Consider the following 21,790-nt stretch of genomic DNA (forward strand, 5'->3'; position numbering starts at 1 on the left):
AATCGTCAAAATTCAGAGGACAACAAACTCTTCTAAGGCAAATAAAGTTTCTTCAGTGAAAAATCACAAGAGGAAAAAAATAAGAGGTGAAAGGAAACCTAAATTAAAGGGACTTAAGAGACACCAACAATGGTAATTTATGGTCCTTGCTTGAAACTCTGTTCAAATAAATAAACTTTAATTTACAAGAAATGTGAATACTAACCTGATATTTGATGATATTAAGTAATTCCGTAATTTTTAAAATATGGAATGGTATTAGGAGTTATATGTTTTAAAAGAGCCTCTTTTAAAGGTACATAGTGAAACATTCACAGATGATGAGATCTTCGGGATTTGCTTCAAAATAATGAACCGGGAGAGGTGTCAATGAATGAGATTGGCCACGAATTGACAATTATTGAATATGAGTCATGGGCACATGGGGGTCCCTTACACCCATCTCTTTTACATATGCTTGAAATTTTCCAAATTAAAAACAGTTTAAAACATAAAACTTTACAAATATTTTATTGGTATATAATAGAAATAAATGATCAGAGACAATATTTAAAAGTTTGTAAAAAAACAAATTGGAGATGACGGCATCAAAGCCCCAGTCTGCCACATGTATTCCAAGCAGCAAAGAGGTGTTGGTTTGGGGTTTGGCAAATCCTGCCATTTACCCTTAAATTTTTGTTTAAGGTAGAGGTCAGAGTAAGAAATCTCAATCTATATGTTGTAGTATGTGGAAAAAAAAAGAAATAAAAAGATATAAAACTAAATGTTGTAGTATATGAAACTATGGACAAAGAGGATGTCACTAAGAGGATGAACTTGGGAGAAGGAAGAGGTTGGGGGAAATTGAGAGATCAATCAGGCTGATGACAAATGCTGTTCTGTAAACTTGGGATTGTTTAAAAAAAATCCTTTTTCTAAATATGTCTTAGAATTTAGGTAATAAGAGCCACGAAAACACATAGATGGAAAAAGATAAAAGTAAAGGCTGAATTCAAGAAGTGCAAAGAACACGATCATAAATCTGTCACCTCCTGTACCGCCAAAAAAATATTATCTCACAGAAAGAGAATTTCCTACGTCAAGGGCTAGACATTTGAAAGGTGTGTGTGGGTATTCTCAGGCAACAGTCTAGTGGCATTTTTAAAGTACTCCCTGACTTGTCCCAAATGTTAGTTATATTTTCTCATTTGGATTTCTTCCTGCAACCTAAACAGTCAATTCTTTACTGCTGCCCACTTTGACAAATTAGTTTGTGCAACACCATTTCCAAGATATCTTTAGCAGCCAACACAGCCCATAAATCCAAATCATTGTACTGGTTATTAGGATTTCATTTCATGCTCACATTCACAAACATTTAAGCTTTCAACCTTTGCTGCTGGACATTAATCTTGGCATTAATCAAGGGATTAAGTACGCTGAATTTAAACTCAAGGTTAATAGCACGCTCAGCCAATATTAGTTTTACATATTGCCAAGGGCGAACAGAAAGAGGAAGAGACCTTTATGCCTGTTGTTTCTGAAATATAAGAAACAGATTCATGAGTAAGGCATGAAATTGCTTCTTTTGTTCCTTTATGAGGGAGTCACACACACAGGCAGGCGCACCCACACACACACATACACACTCACTCAACCAGTCCAAATTGGCATTAGAAGCAACAGCTTGTACACATCCTAAGATCTAGCAATCAATCACTGAGCAATTGGATTATTTCAGAGCAACTATACTTCCAATGGCAACACAAGTGCTTAAAAAAAACAGTACAAACAAATTAAGAAGTCTGGCAGGGTATGATGGTTGCTAGTTGCTAGAATAATTGTGTAAATAGCAAAAATGTGTGGGAGTCAAATATATCAGCACCATCTATCAACGTAATATCAATAGAGGTAAAGAAATTTATTCTCAATTTTGTAAAAGCTGAGAGCAGTAAAAGGCTCTGCAGAGGGCTAAGTTAATAATACCTGAAACAATGACATTTAGAGTAATTACTTTATAGGGTCTTGTGTCTATAACGGGAGTAGTTAGTTACATGGCTCACAAAAACAGACACAGAAAATGAACTGCTCGATGATCTGGAAATGCAAGGCTGCTTAACGCATCATTCTTTCAACCCTCACCACTTGCAATGGCTAAGTACTTGGTCTCCATGAGTTACATGTTCAGGAGGATTGGCACTGTTTCTTTTTTTTTGTGGGGGGGGGGGGGGATAAAGGATCAAAATTATGAGTATTCAAAACTAGCAATGAAGACTGATTAATGGAAACCAGCTAACTTAGAGCCATATTTCAAACACAGGTGGATTTGAGCATAGAACTGAATTCAAAGGCAATGGTGACAAACGACTTCACTTGAGTTCGGCTTTTGTTTGACGTGAAAGGGCAACAGGAATGGTCGATGCAGAAGCACTAAAGCAACTTAACCTCTCGGAGCCTCTAGGATGCGGCTCTCTACTACTCAGAGCTGGGGAGAGGTTGAAATGACGCCGTGTATTTGAGGTGTCAGGCACACAGTGCAGCTCAGCCATGTTTCATTCTTATTGTCTGCCACTCAACAAGGGCAATGACGAGACTTTTAGCATCACACCCAGTCCCTAATACAGCATCAGACATATGACAAACATCCGTGGGGATAATGGAAGGGGAAACACTGATGGCTTTACCTCCTGGGATTTCCCATAAAAGGCTGGTTAGACTACAAGTTGGTGAAGGTAAAAGCAGAAATTTATACTCCCATAATTCAGCAGAGTTGGCACACTGAGACAACTGGGGGAAAGAAAAATGCAGGAAGAGCGCTATCTCCTAAGATAGGTCCAAATCTAAATGCCTCAGTTCAACAGGTGACTGACTATACAGGAGACATCTTACTTCATGTCCTCTTTTATATCTGTCAAAGCTCTGCACTTAAACGTAGATGGAAACAAGAATTGGCTCTTCAGTCAGGATTAAGAAAAGAAAGTCACCAGTACATCCACTGATCAAGTAGACAAATCAAATGAAGATGTCTCTCTCAATCATTTTACCAATTGCAAGAGTAACCTGGCATATGATACAGGTTAAATGAAGTAACAAAAGACGGAAAGTTTCAAGAAAGCAGGACGAAAAAAAAAACTAGACAAAATACATCACCACAAAGCCACAGATGTTGTCCAGGATTTACAGACTACTAGAACACAATTAACTGGCTTTAGGAAACATCTCTAATAATTTCACGTTAGCAACGGCAGAGGGGCCCTACTGTTCCATGCATCTGGTTCACGATTTAACTGTGAACAAGTTGCACATCCTGAGAAAGGAAGTCAAGGGGAACAGCTGAATTTCTATGTTACCAGAGGCCTAGGGATCTAAAATTAAATGAGACTGGTGAATGAGAACCAGAAATTGATTCCCATTCTAAGACAGAATCAAGGTCCCACATAAAATGTCACAGGCTAAGTGACACCCCACAACTGTACTCAGATAATGGCAATATCAAAAACCTATCATGAATAGACACAGAAAACAAACTTATGGTAACCAAAGGGGAAAGCTGAGGGGGAGGAATAAATAAGGAATTTGGGATTAACATATTCATACTACTATGTATAAAATAGATAATCAACAAGGACCTACGGTATAGCACAGGGAACTATACTTAATATTTTGTAATAACCTACATGGGAAAAGAAATCTGGAAAAGAATATATAACTATATACAATTGAATCATTTCGCTGTACACCTGAAACTAACACAACATGGTAAATCAACTTTACTTCAATAAAAATAAATAAATAAATAACCACTCCCCCCAAAGAAGTAAAACAAAACAAAACAAAACAAAAAAAAAACCCACAAACCTATCATAAAAGTGTCAGTTCTACAAATTGAGTATCATTTATTTGCCAGGTTCTACTCTAAGCATGCTCCCATATAGGCTCAGGAATTCTCATGGTCGGATCCTTTAAAAACAAAATTAAAACATGATAAAGGAAGAACCTGAGGCACAAACAGGGCAACTTTTCCAAGAGCACAGCGTTTAGAAAGCATTAGAAACAGAAGCTGAAGTCAGCTATGAGGCTCTAAGGCAGTACTGCCTATTAAAGTGGCCATGTTGGTTAAATTTTCCTCTATTACAGGGTCCCTATTAAGATGCTTTGATAAAATGGAAAAATTTTTTAAAAGGCCAGAGTTTCAAGGTAGTTTTCAGATTAAAACTTTGAAAAAGAAGTTCCTAGTTCTTTCCCAGGACCCCTTCCTGGCTTAATTACCTGTATCCATGCTTCCTCTTCCATTAGACTTGAAAGATAATGAATGCATACCGTGGTGCCAAGCAAATGAGTCCTCAGTAATTGTTGACAATCAATGAATACAATAGATGTTCAGTAAGTGCTCACTGAACTGAGTTCAGTGGAGCAAAAAGAAAAGTCTGATCATTTGCATAAGAAGAGAGTAGAACAGGCAAATGAAGCACCCTTCCACATCCCGAAAGGAGAAAAAATAGTTAAAGGTTCTGCAATGAAACACCCAGGCTCCAATATTAAGTCTACATGATCCATCACATCTTCATGCAGCCCCATCTATCCCACACTCCTCTCAGTTTACCTCCACCAGAATCTCCCTTTCCTCTCATCTTAACTAGGTCCTTCCTTCCCTGTCGGTAGGGGTAGGGCGGCAGTTGCAAAGGAAGCGAACCAGGTCATATATAATTACAGCCCCTCTCCACCTGGACCATTCTCCCACACCTCCCCAGCTCTGGCTTGGGAGATGAAGACCCAGGCTGGAGTGAGCACGTCAAATCCTCTTCCTCTCCCTTCACCTCGGCAGTCCTCCCCGAGATGCTGGAAGGTGTGAAATTAGCTCAGCTTGTCAATCAGGGAGCCCGGTTAGACTCTGGCTAAATTCTATCCAATGGAAATGGGAAGAAAACTTTTGAAAATTGAACTAAACGAGGAACTTTTTCCTCAGGGCAGGAAAGGTGCCTCTAATTGACTTCTCACTGGAGTGAAGGTCACCCCTAGCCCCAGGCCCTACTCCTCTGGAAAAGAAAATGAGGAGGCCGGCCCCAGGCCACCCAAGCTCCAAACACACTCAAATACAAGCTACAAAGTCAATTTGCCAGCAGCCTCCTAATGAGGAACACCACACACCCAACTCTCAGTGCTTTTCATTTCCAAGAGGCATTTTAACTGTCATTAACTCTGATGGTTCCCATGATGGCCCTGGGGTGGCCATGGAGCAACCTTGGCAAAAAAAAGTCTGACTGGATCTTACAGAAGAAATAGAAGTAAGGGTGCACAAGAGGGACAAACCCCGCAGATTCCAGGGCCACATGCCCTATAGCAATACTGGCTTGGCCTCCATCCCCAAAACTGTCCCTGTCACCTTATACCAGAGAGAAGAGGTACCTGAATCCCACAAGGGAAACTACGGCAAAAACATTTCATTTAGCTTCAAAATGGAGGAATTCTCCTTTCTGCATGGCATCACCAGGGAGCTGTTATTCAACTACTGGTTAAACAGCAAGAGTACCCAAACCAGGGGGCGCGAATTAAAAAAAAAAAAAAAGGCAGTCAAGAGCCTGCCAAGTGCACATTCTCAGAAATTAGCCAGCGTCCGTTTCACAAGCCCCTAGGCCTGCTGCCCCTGCCCATAAGGGGGCTGGGGAGGTGAGGAGCCAGTGAGTTTTCATTTCCCTACTCAGTTCTCTCCGAGTAATTGGTGCTGGATAAAGTCTTAACCCCACCCTATCCCCTCAACCTTTCTAAAGGTGAAATGGAGATCGCTAAAGCATGTAATAAATTCCATGTGGTCTGTAAAATGCCCTGTAGCCCTTAAAAAAAAAAAAAGAAAAAAAAGCTGCTATTTAAATTCAAGGGTACAAACGAAAATGAAGTTCAGATAAAAAGGGGAAAAAAAGTAAAAGTAAATAATTCAGCCTGTAAGTAAATAGGTAACTCAGCCAATAAGCATATGAAAATATGCTCAACATCACTAATCATTAAGGAAATGCAAACCACAACCGGAGTGAGATACCCCCTCAAACCCATTCAGATGGCCACTAAAAAAAAAAATTTTTAAACCCCAGAAAATAACAAGTGCTGGCGAGGATGTGGAGAGGTTAGAACGCTTGTGCACTGTTGGTGGGAATGTAAAATGGTGCAGCCGCTGTGGAAAACTGTTTGGTGGTTCCTCAAAAAATTAAAAATATAATTACCATATAATCCAGCAACTCTGCTTCTGGATCTATATCCAAAAGAATTGAAAGCAGAGTCTCAAAGAGTTATGTGTACACCTACGTTCATAACAGCATTATTCACAATAGCTGAAAGGTGGAAGCAATCCAAGGGTCCATTTGACAGATGAATGGGTAACAAAATGTGGTCTATACACACAACGGAACATATTATTAAGCCTTACAAAGGAAGGACCTACTGACACACGTACAACATGGATGAACCTTGAGTACACTATGCAAAATGAAATCAGTCCATCACAAAAAGACAAATACTGTACATTTCACTTAAAGGAGTGCTTGGAGTAGTCAGAGGCAGAGGCAGAAAGCAGAAGGGTGTTTGCCGGGGCCAGGAGAAGGGAGGGAACGTGGAGTTACTGTTTAACGGGAACAGAGTCTCAGGTTGGCAAGATGAAGCATTCTGGAGATGGATGGATGGATGGTGGTGATGGTCGCAGTGTGAATGGACTTTAATGCCACTGAACTTTACACTTTTATGGTTAAGTTTTACTACGTTTTTTTGTTAGGTGTATTTTACTACCGTTTTTTTTTTTAATTGGGAAAAAAATTAAATAGTGAACTCAGACTATTTTTCCCTCAAGGGGGGAAAAAAAAAAAAGTCACGTTACTTGGGGACAGAGGAGAGTAATGCAGAAGGAAATCATAGGCCCTTCGCGTGAAAACGATACACGTTTTTCAGCCTTTCAAATTCCAGGCTCAGCTACAGGCCAGACCACCCACCCCCACCCCGCAAAGCCACGAGAAGCTCCTCACCTCACTGAGGTAAATAAAAAAAGAGCAGGCGGACCCATCCACTCCGTATTCTGCGTAGCAGGGGTCCGAGCGCCACATGTCTCTCATCCACTGCAACAACCAGAGAAGGGGAGAGCACTGATGAACACCTGATCTCTGCGGCCGGGCACACCTGCCCCCAGAGAAGCCGAGGGCACCGAGCGGGAGGGGCGTGGCTCAAGCCTGAGGCTCAGGGTCCCTGAGCTGAGGTCAGGACACAGACGCTCAGCTCTTGGACGATCGTGGCTCGAGCTGGGCCTTAGCAGAGGCCTTTGGAGGGGACAGAGGCCACGAGACACACCCTGCAGTGCAGCCCAGGAGAAGCAACGGCAAAAGGGGCGTTTTATCAAGAGCAAGTGCCTAATGAACCCCGGCATCAGGGTCCCCTGCCCGGAAAACTACAGTTTCACAAGCCTCAGCACGGTGCCCGGAAGAGAGCGCACGGACGGGGGCAGGAGCTGGGCGTGTGGTGGGTCCCAAATGGAGGCCAGGTAAGTGCTCTGTGGTTTGGTCTCCCCATCCGGCGTGACACTTGAACAGTAACTTTCCTCTGCAAACTACTGAGAAGGGGAGTGGTCTCCCCAAGGGCTGGCCGTATAAATGGGATGAAAAAAAAAATGTTAAGAGACAAAGAGTGGCCAAGAGTGTCTGGGTACTGGACTGCACATGCAAACGTGACATTTGAATCTCAGTCTGGAGACCTCACAGCAGAGGCCTGGGGGAGAGGGAAGGTGGGTACTCAATAATGGCAGCCCCTTGTCTTGGGCCCTTGAAGGATCACCTGCCGGAGGATGGGAAGGGGGTGGTAGTGACAGCTTCAAAGCCACCGCAGGTGCCTACAATGGCCCAGCCCTTTCAGTCTGACCACTTAGTCGCTGTTGACTAACCCCACAGAGCTGGCATAAGCAGGGAAGGGTTGTCATGGCCACAGCCCCTAACTGGCAGGACTGAGGCGCCCCTTAAATGACTCCCTTAAAGGGCTCGCTTGCCCATCTGTATCGCTGGGGAGAAGAAGGGAGGGGAGGGGAAGCAAGGGGCTGTTCATGCAGATTGAGGAGGACGGGGAAGAACGGACATCCCTCCCGCCTTACCTTGATTTTCCCCTCGCAGTGGGGGTAGCCATCCATAGGAGGCAATACGCATTTTTCTTGAGCTCCATTAATGATATCTGAAAAGGAGGAAAAAGAACAAAGGATACTATCAAGTTTATGGCAAGGGAGGGTCAGAGAGAGAAAAGGAAAAGAGAAGTCCATCCTGGGAGCCCCTCCAGCGGACGACAGTTCTGACTGCTCTGCAGGGAGGACCTGACCCAACCACAGCCCACCTCCAGGACGGCCAGAGACCTGTGACATGCATGGCCCAGCCGCAAAGGGTGAGCCGGGCCAACCAGAGTGCTTGCCTGAAAATCTGCAACTGGGAAACTGAGAAACCATACGAGTGGGGGGCAGGAAATGAAGCCATGAGATTAGGAGGGTCACCGGGCCGGCGAGGCCAGGCTAGGCCATGAGGACACACTGAGGCCATGAGCAGCTTCATGAACACGTGTGCTTATCTCTTATGGAATCTAAAAAAGTGGTACAAATGAACTTATTTCCAAAACAGAAACAGACTCACAGACATAGAAAACAAACCTATGGCTACCAAAGGGGAAGGGGGGGGATCAATTAGGAGTCTGGGATTAACAGATACACACTACTATATATAAAAGAGATAAACGATAAGGACCTGCTATATAGCACTGGGAATTATACTCAATATTTTGTAATAACCTATAAGGGAAAAGAATCTGAAGAAAATAGATGTGTGTGTGTGTGTGTGTGTGTGTGTGTGTGTGTGTGTGTGTAAATAACCGAAACTACTTCGCTGTACACCTGAAACTAACACAACACTGTAAATCAACTATACTTCAATAAAACAAAACAGACATGCGCTTGAGCTGAGGCAGCCCACAGGAGAGAGAAAGGCGAAGAAAACCACGTACAGAGGAGCAGAAAGCCACAAGATGCATCTGCAAGGTGCAGCTTCTTACAGAGCCAGTTCTTAAATTTCCACCAAGATCTCCTTATTCTTCCAATATTTCCTCCCAACAAACTCCCTTTGTATTAGCAAGCTTGAGTAGATTCCTATTCCTTGTAACTACAGAGTCTAAACTAAAAAGAATGCCTCCCAGAAGCTTTAGTGATGGACAACAGACAAACCAGTAAACAACTGAACAGCAGTGTAAAAGGCCTTATGTTAGGGCGGGGCAAGGGAAGGACACCCGGCTTGCCTGGATCCAGTGACATCTCAGCTGAGATGTGAACAGGAAGGAGTGAGCCAGGTAGACGGACAAGGTAGAGATGGTGTTCAGGGAAACATCCAAATGCAGGACCTGGTCTGACTGGAGTGAATTAGTATGAGGTAGTGAGAGGCAGGGCCCAACCAGAAGGGCCTCAAGCACCAAAATAAAGACTCTGGTCTTTGTACTAAGGGCCTGGTTGGCGGAGCACTGAAAAGTTTTAAGGAGAAGATAGTTACGATCAGTTTTCTGTTTAGGAACGATCATTTCAGCTGGAAAGGCAGACAACCCTAAACCTACACGCTTCTGTTTTTGGACCAACTATATTTTCTGGACATGCTTGGAAAATGTCCCAATTACTCACTGCTGACAGTTTCCTATACGAAGTACTGATCGGAAATTAGATCCCAAACTACAATATCAACCTAAGGATAACTAGAGTGTAAAATCAATATCCTCCTTATCATAGGTCGGAGGCAGTGTCAGTTAGTTGTTAACATGGAAGACACTTAGTTTGTTGGAGGCTTTGTTTCCCCATCTGTAAAATCGGAATAACTGCATCTCTAGTTCATCCAGGTCTTATTAAATAAGTTAACGTTTGTAAAAAGCCTGGTCTGGCACTCCCATCATATGATACCACAGACCATGGCGGGTGCTTAAAAGTTGGCATTTGCTGTATAATTCCACACAACTTTCACTCACTATACCCAGGAAAGCAATATTTCAAACGCATGTGCTTCTGGAAATGCATTCTCTTTGTTTTTAAAATAAATGCAGGCTTGAATGGTGGCTCTCCCTAAAGCTCCCCTTCTCTCTCATGTGTACGGGGACAGCCAGCTCCAGAATCCACTGACAGACGTGGTCCCTCACCAAAGAAGAGAAATGCTTTCCAATGACTACTGCTCCTATCACTATTTTAAATTCCAATTTTGTTTACTACTTAAGCAAGTAAGACGCAGCAGAGGTTCTGAGAAATTAAGCAGAGTCGAAAACAGCCGAGGGTTGGGATAATCAATCAGACATCTGAGATACTCAGGGGTAAATTACCCCCCTTTCTTTACACACACGAGGTATTATTCTAGTTCCAGATGTTCAGAGCCAGAAGTTATTGAAATAAGGTGAGCTGGAGGTATGGCAGTGCGGGACGAAGAGAAATCGCCGAGTGTTAAAATAAAGCAGCAGGTCCGTGAAGGCTGCAGGCAAACCCTAGTGGCTGGCAGTGTGGGTCCTCTTCATTTAAGAGTTTCAGGAAATAAAAAAATGTTATGCTAAGAGTCAGCAAACTTTTTTCCGTAAAGGGCTGGACAATAAATATTTTAGGCTGGGCAGGCCACATGGTCTCTGTCTGGGATGTAGCAGGAAAGCAGCCAGAGACAACAGGGGGAGGATGGGTGTGGCTGTGTTCCAATAAAACTTTATTTACAAAAACAGGCACAGACCCCGGTGTGGGCCATGCTAAGAGACTCCCCAAATGAGGATCCTCGCTTCTGCAAAGACCCGCCGAACTGACTTTTTAAAGGACATCTGCAGGCACTCCCCTGTCCGGAGTGCCCTTCCTGCTGTCACCCATCCTGGTTCCCTCCACCCATTTAAAGCCCCTCCTCCTTTAAGACCTAGCTCGAGCATCCCCACCTGAAGACAGCCCTGATCCTTCTCCATCCCCATGCTGAGTCAGGACTGAGTCAGGGCTGAGAGCTGCCCTCCGGCTCCTGGCCCTCCCACCACAGCGAGCAATCCTGTTCTCTTGTTCACCTCCCCTCCTAGGAGGTGGGAAGGTTATGTCTTTCTGCTCCATCACCAGACACTCAGTGAGTGCTGCTGGGCTGAATAAACATACGCATGCTCTGCCTGCCTCCCCACCATCCCCGGACTGACCCTTGGGCTCAGGGAGAATGAGACTGAGCTGAGACCCCTGCTAGACCAGCTTATTTTACTCCTCTTCCAAGCGGCAGTGTGTCAGCTAATCCAACAGGGGCTCCTCTGCATTTCCATGATCTTATGAGGAATTTTCTCATTATTTTGTTACACAGTGATGGGTGTGAATAGACAGCGTCTTCCAAAAGTGTAGTTCGATGACTTGAGGCTCTGGGGTGGAAGGGATCTGCGAAAGGGAGACACAGGAAGTGCCATGGGGCTGAGCTGCTCACAGAATCCAACCCCCAGTAAGTAACCTGAGCAAGACCCTCCCTTACCTCCCAGGCCCTGAGGAGTTTCAGCACACCCCACAGGACAGCTCTCTGTCTTGTTTCCATCACAATGACAAAAACTCAATGAATCATGTTTTCATTCCTTTGTGTCCACAGAAGACATTTCTACCTTTGCAAGAGCCTCCAACCTAAGGTTGGTTAAAAAAACCACAAAAATTCAGACCAAAAGAGGTTAACGTGACTGCTTTTCAGGGGACACTTAGCTTAATGAGGCCCCTCCGCACAAAAGGTGTCAGGATTCTGCCAAGATACATTCCTAGAAGGCTCTCCCTGCTGTTCACCCCACCCTCTCACACAGGTCATCTTTTTTAATTAACGGTGAAAGGGCAAAGGAAAAAAAAGATGTTAATGTAAGCAAAGAAGTTCAGCTCTTACTACTGTTTAGGATTCAGTTTCATCTCTTACCCTCATACACCAGCCCAAGTAGCATCTTGCACTGAAAACTTCACCTCTGAACTGATTCTATGGTACCGTCAACCAGGTATTAGAAAAAAAAGGCAGGGTACCCTAGGTGCAAAAACTTCCGTTGTTTTATCAGGGTAGTAGGAGGTCAAATATTAGGTTTAATCTAAGAGAACATTTTTCTTATTATCAAAAATGCTTACAACTCAGGAAGAGCACATGTACAGCAGGAGAAGTGATGAAAGATGCCATAAACACACCCAGAGCAGCGTGTTCCCATCAAGCGGAGAGCCACATTCTCACCGACGGTCCTAACGTGCATACACAGATTGAGAGAGACACAACGGCATTTCAAATACATATCTGGAAGTGACAGAGACAAAGAGATATGGAACCAGGCACACAGATGTTTTTAACTCATGGTTTCCTCTGCCCAAGGAAGGAAGGAAAGTGGGAGAGAACAGGGCAGAAGTAAATGGTAAAGACAGTCTCAAAGGGCCTGTGAGAATTGAAAAGGGTGACAGAGGAAACAGAGGTGGACAATCATGGCCTCCCTTGATACAGTACCAGCCTTTCTAAAGTGCTGGCACACACATTACCACATTTCATACTCACCACATCCTCCTGAGCAGGGAAGACAATTACCTCATTTTATAGTTTGGAAAGGAGACGCTTCAAAATGCTCAGCGGCTACCTCCAAACTCAGCCCACAGCCGCTTGGAACATCTGTCAAAACCTGCTGCTTGCCATGTGCTGCGATGTCACAGCTGCACCCTTGAAAGACATGGTCCATACCCTGGAGGAGCTCCCCAGGGCTAGGGGGAGGGACCACCTACAGCAAAGCAAGGCACATGTCAGCGGAGCCCCCTCCTCGGGTGTATAGCCTCCTGGAAGGCGGGACACCCACCCTCGGGGCTGCGGCCCAGCACCCAACCTACTGCCTGGCACCCTGGCAACTCCATTGTATTTTTTTAGACAAATGAACAAATGTAACAAAGGGATGAAGAGCCCCAGTTCCAGAGAAGCGCAGGAAGAAAGAGCCACGGAAGAAAGGGGGTGGGCGGTCCTCACTGGGAATCTCTGAACCAGAAACTCAAGAGTTCCGGACCACACACTAAACAAGCCAAAGGAATCTGGGTTCCACACAAGGAAAAATGTCAGAAGGAGGAGCAGTGAAAGAAGACTCATTGCCAATGCAGGGAGGGAGGAAGTGGCCTCTCCCCCATGTGAATGACTGATATTCATACCTTATTAGTATTTAAGAAGAGAGGCTTGCAGTTTTGTGAGATATGATCTTAATGAGTCATATGTTAACTGTCCTGATGCGTTTACAAATCAAACACAAGATCCACTGGGTACCGTACAAGGATACCTTTAGTTTTAGCTGCCAAGTTCAATACACATACATGGAGATGCTGTCGTGTTTTTAAAGTCATCAACTATCAACTATGCACCATCATAAAACGCTCACCTACTACAAACTTATTTCAAGTTAATGATAACCTTTCCCGACTTTGCTGAACAAATGAGCTCCAGAAATATGGTTATAAAAAGAGGCTCACAACAAACAAGGCTGGCAGCCAGGTGTCACCCTTAATCCGATTCTATAAATACTCGTGGGTGGCACCACCTGTAAGAAACTCGGCTACATGCTCCCGGGTGGTGATGATAAAGTGAGGACATGGAGGGGAGGGGATGTGTGTGTGTGGGGGGTAGTGGGAGCCAAGGGGGAGGCGGTGGAGAGGGGGAGAGGTGTTTTGTTGAACCCTACACAGAAGATAGTTATTTTAGAATGAAAGTTGACCCTCCCAAGACAGCCTCCTTTGGCAAGGCTCACTTTTCTGAATATTAATTACAGCAAAGACGACGTGTCTGAATATTAATCATAGCAAAGATGACGTGTCTGAATATTAATTACAGCAAAAACGACGTGTCTGAATATTAATTATCGCAAAGACGACGTGTTTGAAATGGCACTTCTTTTTAAGAACTTGTAAAACACAGTGCCATTAATTTTTTATCTAGAACTGAACAGGCATCAGATAGGTTAAGGGTGTCCGATTTCTTCACCATTGCTATTTTAACGGAAGATGAAAAAGGAAGTTTAAAAATCTCTCAGGTATCTCAAAAAACGTGACCATCTGTCTACCCCCGGAAGTTTTAGGAAACCGAGTTCAATCTCCTAGTCCAGTTCCTTTGCCAGCAGCTAAGATAACCATCTTCATGAGTGAGGGCTCGATTCGGCCCAAAGGTACCCCAAGCATATTTCCTCTCAAAAGATAAAGGGTCTCCAGCAATTCTGTTTTGTGTGTAGGACAAAGTAGTGTTTCTCTCCGAACACCCGATAGGAACATGCGGCCCCAGTTATCAGATGGCCCCTGCAGGGTGCCCACGTGAGCATTGCACCAGCCGGGAGCTGACTTCATCTCTGTGCTCAGCCTGGAGACCACGCTCTTGCCAGCGCCTCCGTCAGCCGGCCTCGCGTCAGGAGTTACCAGCAATAAATCGGCCAGAAATCAGCCATGGTGAAATACAATCTCCCATTACAAATGACCTCACCAGTCATTCTCAGCTTGGCAAATATTCATTTAGGGCCACTTTACATTTGCATTATGAAAAAGTGATTTAATTTCCATAACTGAATCATGTACACATATTCCAGACCCAGGGCCCACAGGAACAGGAAGCTCTCTGCCCACTGAAGGAGCTGGGGAGTCATGATGGGTAATGGGCACGACACACAGACTCCCAGGGATGGACACCGGGCACCGTGAAAAGAGTTGTTTGCATTTTGTTGGTTTTGTTTTGTTTTTCAACGTAAGAAGCTAGAAATGCAATCACTGTACCGAAGAATTTCAGAACTGCAGAGGACTTCTGAAGCCGTATTAGTAAGCTGTTGACTTTTCCTGATTCATAATAAGGCCTAGAGAGATGAACTGCCTTCTGCATTCAGTGGTTTAATAAAATTCACTAGTTACCTCTCATGCACAACACATTCTGCACGTTCAACCCAGGCTTCTGTCTTCTGGGTCAAGACCGTTTCCACTACTCTGGCTCTAGGTATTAAAAGGCACACGACCACCATCATCACCATATTCACATTCTACACCAGAAATCCGAAGAGTCAACCCTGAAGAATAAAATGATCAGTTTTTACTTGTCTCTGAATAAGCACTCCAAGGGCCTCAGGGACTTGCTAAAAACCTGGAGCTACAGTATTGCCCATGAGCCTATGAGCTATAGGCATAATGGAAGTCAACAGGAAAATCATATTCAATGAACAGATGTTCAATCGTGCACAGCTTTTCAAGGACGGCATTAATGTGTAAAAAAAAGGAAGTTGTGAGGACTAAGCAAACACATTGCCAAGTATAATCAATGTCAAAAATTTCAAACCACAGTAACAGCCAAATAATCCTAGATTATTTATGCTTTCTTCTGTTATACCCTAGGTCATTTGTTTATTTATTTATTTTTGCAGAGTTTCCACCTAATTAAGCTTTGAAGCTAACATTAATACCGTTTTACCTTTCATTGGTAAAACAGAACTAAAAAGAAGATCTAGGATTAAGATTCTCAGTACAATGTGGTATCACCTCACTCCAGTCAGAATGGCCATCATTAAAATGTCTACAAAGAATAAATTCTGGAGAGGGTGTGGAGAGGAAGGAACCCTCCTACACTGTTGGTGGGAATGTAAACTGGTGCAGCCACTATGGAGAACAGTATGGAGGTTCCTCAGAAAACTAAAAATAGAGCTACCATATGGTCCTACAATCCCACTCCTGGGCCTTTATCCAAATAAAACTCTAATTCAAAAAGATACATGCACCCCAGTGTTCACTGCAGCACTATTTACAACAGCCAAGACATGGAAGTGACCTAAATGTCCATCGACAGATGAATGGATAAAGAAGATGTGGTACATATATACAATGGACTATTCCTCAGCCATAAAAAAGCATGAAATCATGCCATCTGCACCAACATGAATGGACCTAGAAATTATCATACTAAGTGAAGTAAGCCAGATAGAGCAAGATAAATATCATATTGATATGATATCGCTTATATATGGAATCTAAATAAAAAAGGATACAAATGCATTTATTTACAAAACAGAAATAGACTCACAGACTTAGAAAACAAACTTACGGTTACCAAAGGGGAAAGCGGGGGAGGGATAAATTAGGAGATTGGGATTACTATATACACACTACTATACATAAAATAGATAACCAATAAGGAACTATTGTATGGCACAGGGAACTATACTCAATATTTTGTAATAATCTATAAGGGAAAAGAATATATATACATATATATACATACATATATCAAAAACTGAATCACTGTGCTGTACACCTGAAACACAACATTGTAAATCAACTATATATACTTCAGTAAAATAAAATAAAATTAACTAATTAAAAGGGATTCTCAGTAGGAGGGGCAGGGTCTGTAAGAATGTTGTGTACACACACATACAGAAGCGTGCGCGCACACATGCACGCGCGCGCACACACACACACACACACCCCGTCCATTCTGATAGGCCCCCAGGTACTGCTACTGATACAAGCATGTCACATTCCTTAGAATATTCAGGCAGAAAAGGTTGGTCATCACACACTTAGGAACACATATGTGTAGTGGGCAGAAAACAGCTGGGGTTAAACACCTGACAGTGACATGAAAAAAAAAAGTTCATCATCATTAGCAATCAGGGAAACGCAAATCAAAACCACCATGAGATATCACTTCATCCACTGAAATGGCTATAATCAAAAATTCAGGTCATAACAAGTGTTGGCAAGAATGTAGAGAAATCAGAACCCTCAAGCACTGCTGGTAGGAACAGAAAATAATGCAGCTATTTTGGAAAACAGTCTAGCAGTTCCTTAACAAGTTAAACATAGAGTTACCCTTTGACCCAGCAATCCCACTCCTAGGTAGACACCCAAGACAAATGAAAACCTAGACCCACACAAAAGTTCATGGCAGCATTATTCATGAAAGCCAAAAGTTGAACACTGGAAACAATCCAAATGTTCATCAGTGGATGAATGGATAGACAAAATGTGGTACATCCACACAATGGGGTATTATTCAGCCATACTGGGAATGAAGTACTGATTCATCCCACAACATGGATAAACCTTGAAGAAATTAAGCTAAGTGAAAGGAGCCAGTCACAAAAGACCACATATTATATGAAATGTTCAGAACAGGCAAATCCATAGAGACAGAAAGTACGTTAGTGGCTGCTTCGGGCTGGGGGAAAGGGAGGTTGACAGGGGGGTAATGATTGCTAATAGTAGGTACAGAATCGTTTTTGAGGCCAGAGATGGAAAACAGATCTTTTATCCTATGTTTTAACCCCGAGTGTCCTTCTGAGAAAGGAAATCTACCCCCAGTGGGTAAGAGCAACCAAACATCAATGTCTGAGCGGGTGTGGGAGAGGGGAGAGGGGAGAGGGGAGAGGGGAGAGGGGAGAGGATCAGTGTGGCTAAAGCAGCAGACTCAGAGCAGGGCAGGAGGAAACAGCTTGGAAAGGTTAGCTGACACCGCACCCTGGAGAACTGCAAATTCCAGGCAGAGAACACCATTACCCACTGCGGGAGTACGAAGGTCACTGCATACACTCGGGGAGCTGGGTGCTATGGCACTGGGGAAGAAACAGAGTCTTTGAGGAGAGAAGCAACCTGCTGAAAGACGTGAAATCCGGGCTTCCCTGGTGGCGCAGCGGTTGAGAGTCTGCCTGCCAATGCAGGGCACACGGGTTCGAGCCCTGGTCTGGGAAGATCCCACATGCCGCGGAGCAACTAGGCCCGTGAGCCACAACTACTGAAGCCCGCGCACCTGGAGCCTGTGCTCCGCGACAAGAGAGGCCGCGACAGCGAGAGGCCCGCGCACCGCGATGAAGAGTGGCCCCCGCTCGCCGCGACTGGAGAAAGCCCTCGCACAGAAACGAGGACCCAACACAGCCATAAATAGATAAATAAATAAAATTAAAAAACAAAAAACAAAAAACGTGAAATCCAAGGAAAAGGAGAGCGACAGCTACATTATGAGGATGAAAATTTGACCCTGTGGACTTCCAAAGATACTGATGCATCAAGTCTTTTCAGTTGAATAGAGTTTATACCTAAAGTTGTAAATTGTCAAGGAGCAGAAAGCTTTCACCAGTAAGGAAGCCCACGTTATGTTTCCAACACGGGTTCTCTAAAGATAACTATGAATGCTTAACCCCTTCTTTGATTTACAGCAGCTTCTAATGCCCTTTTTCATCCACTTACATTTAATTAAGCTCTCACTGATGCCTACTTGGCAAGTAATAGGTAAATTCTTCTCAAATTTTCAAATGTATTTCTAACATGGCACGGCATAAACCTCTAAAGTTGTAAAACTATAAAAATCTGTCTTCTGACTGTAGTTAACACTGCTGTATGGTTTATCTCAAAGTTGCTAAGGGAGATCCTAAAACTTCTCATGACAAGAAAAAAACCATTTTCGTCATCCCTGCCCTTTTTTTTATATCTATTTGAGATGATGGATGGATGTGAACTAAACTTACTGTGGCAATCATTTCACAATATATGTAAGTCAAGTCATTATGCTGTACACCTTAAACGGACATAGCACTGTATGTTGATTCTATCTCAATAAAACAAAGGAAAACCGTCCGTGCTTCAAATAGTAGATGAATCCTCTCATGAAATGCCATCTTCCCTCCTCGGCCACCATGCTACCTGCCTGCTCATTATGAAGCAACCTGCTCCTGGAACTGACACTGTAAAATGCTCCAAGAGAAAGCAGCCGTCCGTGCCCTGGAATCTGAGTTCCTGACCACATTCCACGCCAGCAGTGGAAACAGGAGAAAAGGTGAGTACACGTTATGCGCTGGATTTCTTTGCTTAAATTTATTGCTAAGTATTTTATTCTTTTTGATGTTATGGTAAGTTATTAATTTATTTTTGGATTGTTAATTACTAGTGTACAGAAATATAACTGATTTTTTACATTGATCATGTTTCCTGAAATGTTTCTGAATTCATTTATTAGTTCTAATTGTGTGTCGGGGGTGTATTTCTTATATACAAGATCATGTAAACTGAAAGTAAGTATATTTTTACTTCTTCCCATCCCAAAAAAAAAAAAAAAAAAAAAGATTATGTGCTGGAAAGAGCACGGGTGTCTAAGAGATCTCAACTGGGATTCTCTCTCTGCTGCTTACCAGGGGACAACGTGGGCAGGTTACTGGACCTTCCTGAGCCTATTTCTTCATGCAGTAGATGGAGTCAGTAAAACTTTCCAACATCTGAATTACCCTTTCTGTGCCAGGTACCACACCTGGCACTCATTTATTGCCTCATGTCACCCTCAGCCTTCAAAGTCAAATAAGAAATGCTGAGGGAGATAAAGCTGTAAGAAAGAGAGATGCCTATGTCACACTGAAATATTACACACTAGCTCTCATTCACTCAATTTGTCTATTTGTTCAACATACTTGTCCTACTGTCCGTATATCTGTGTGTGTGTGTTACCCATCTTTGATTCATTTTATGCCACAGCACTGGACAGAGTGTGAGATACAGCCGGTGACTAAAATGCTTTGAATTTATGGAAGGAAAAAAGTTCAAGTCTTTTTAACTGAATAGCACAAAGGCATCTGCTGTATATTGTAATAGCTCTGGGGTTGGAAGATAAAACTGCGTGTGCAATATGATTTAGGGAATCAGAGTTCTTTTCATGCATAAATCTACATGTATTCATCTGTATGGGAGATATATTCTCCCATATTCTATTGATATATTCTATTGATATATATATATATATTCTACTGCTATATTCCTATTCTATTGATATAGGTTCATACTTAATTTCTGTTATCATTTCTTCTACAACAAAATGTTCTTCAGCATTTTAAGTAACATTGTAAGGGACATAAAACATTCCAAGTGGCTATTATGTTATGTATCCAGTTATAATAAATGGACATAACAGTCCCTAAATTGGGAGAATGCTAGTTTTATGCATCAAAAACAAAATAAAAAGTTATAATGGTATCGTATTTCCAGAAAAAAAGTTTTAAAAAGTTTTTAATATTTAAAAAAAATAAGATATATGCCATTTGCAGCAACAAAGACGAACCTAGAGATTATCATACTAAGTGAAGTAAGCCAGACAGAGACAGATAAATATCATATGATATCGCTTATATGTAGAATCTAAAAAAAAAAAAAAGAAAGAAAGAAAGAAAGAAAGACACAAAAGAACTTATTTCCAAAACAGACATAGAAAACAAACTTATGGCTACCAAAGGGGAAGGGGGGGGAACAATTAGGAGTTTGGGATTAACATAATACACACTACTGTATGAAAACCAGATAACCAACAAGAACTACTGTATAGCACTGGGAACTCTACTCAATATTTTGTAATAACCTATAAGGGAAGAGAATCTGAAGAAGAATATATATAGTTATAAATCAACTATACGCCAATAAAAAAGTAAATAAAAATTGATACAGACATTCAAATAAAACAAATAAGATATAGTATGGACAGGTTTTAATGCATCCTCAGCTGTCAATTTAGATTTAAGAAAATATACTGGGAAGTAGATGGCGGACATTAAAAATTCAAGATTATACTTGCAAAACGACATCATATTCTCAAGTTGGGAGCCTAAAGCGATTTTCACACCTGTTCTCCTTTCCCAATAAACAAGAGAGGGCCCTTCATAACTTCCCTCTTTTCGCACGCAGTTTACTGCAGCTATCATACTGTAACAGCCACTTCCCCTGGAACTTGGAGCACACACGTCTCCCTCCTCCCCTCCAACAACAAATGGTTCAATTTTTCTTCTAAAACGTGGTTGAGTTAAGCACAGCTCACCCATTTCTGACTATTCTTATCAAACTGTCAAAGTGCTTGGGATTTGGATTTTGTTAAGAAAAAGAAAGAGGGACTTCCCTGGTGACGCAGTGGTTAAGAATCCACCTCCAATGCAGAGGACACGGGTTCGAGCCCTGGTCCGGGAAGATCCCACAAGCCACGGAGCAACTAAGCCCGCGAGCCACAACTATTGAAGCCCGAGTGCCTAGAGCCCGTGCTCCGCAACAAGAGAAGCCACCGCAATGAGAAGCCCATGCACCGCAACGAGGAGTAGCCCTTGCTCGCTGCAACTAGAGAAAAGCCCGCGCGCAGCAACAAAGACCTAACGCAGCCAAAAATAAATAAAATTAATTAATTAATTAAAAGGAAAAGAAATATATACCCAGTTTATGAACAACTGTTTGTATTTCTTTGTTGAAACTGAAGAAGAAAAGCAAGCAATGCAGAGTTAGTAACTGTAGGAGACTGGCTATATCCCTAGGCTATTTTGATTGTACAAACTGCCAGAAATAGGTGTTTTCTCTCCCCATCATACAATGTCCTCCGCATTTTTTTTTTTTTTTTTTTTGGCTGCACGGCTTTTAGGATCTTAGTTCCCTGACCAGGGACTGAACCTGGGCCACAGCAGTGAAAAAGCCAAGTCCTAATCACTGGACCGCCAGCGAATTCCCCACAACATACATACATACATTTTAAATACATTATTTATTTAATGTTGGCCGCACTAGGTCTTCATTGTGGCATGAGGATGATGCCCCTTTTCGATCACCTGTCACAAACTTTTTTGTCGCTGTTGGTGAAGGACAGGGATTCTGATTAGACATCAAGACGTCTACAGGCACTGAGGAAGTACTTTGATTATTCTTCCAGTGGGAGATTGAGATTAATTTTTGTTTTCACTCACTCATGTGAACTGAGTTTTTCATTTTGTTTTGGTTGCTTGGTTAGTCTCCCTCCTCCCTTTTTAGCATGGAAAAATAAACTGTAAGTTAATTTAG

The 21,790-nt window shown here is 42.7% G+C and overlaps 1 protein-coding gene across 7 annotated transcripts in view; it reads right to left on the reverse strand.

The window, feature by feature from the left end:
* Positions 1-21,790, reverse strand: part of MGAT5 (alpha-1,6-mannosylglycoprotein 6-beta-N-acetylglucosaminyltransferase) — a 363,475-nt gene that overhangs the window by 150,518 nt on the left and 191,167 nt on the right. For all 7 annotated transcript variants that reach the window (XM_059927612.1, XM_059927613.1, XM_059927614.1 and 4 more), the window contains 2 exons: positions 8,096-8,172; positions 6,987-7,076 (listed from right to left, as the gene is read on the reverse strand). In XM_059927612.1, coding sequence (XP_059783595.1) covers positions 6,987-7,076; positions 8,096-8,172 — 167 coding nt within the window. The remainder of the gene's footprint in view (positions 1-6,986; positions 7,077-8,095; positions 8,173-21,790) is intronic.

This window comes from Balaenoptera ricei, chromosome 7 (assembly GCF_028023285.1).
Source record: "Balaenoptera ricei isolate mBalRic1 chromosome 7, mBalRic1.hap2, whole genome shotgun sequence".
Classification (NCBI taxonomy): Eukaryota; Metazoa; Chordata; class Mammalia; order Artiodactyla; family Balaenopteridae; genus Balaenoptera; species Balaenoptera ricei.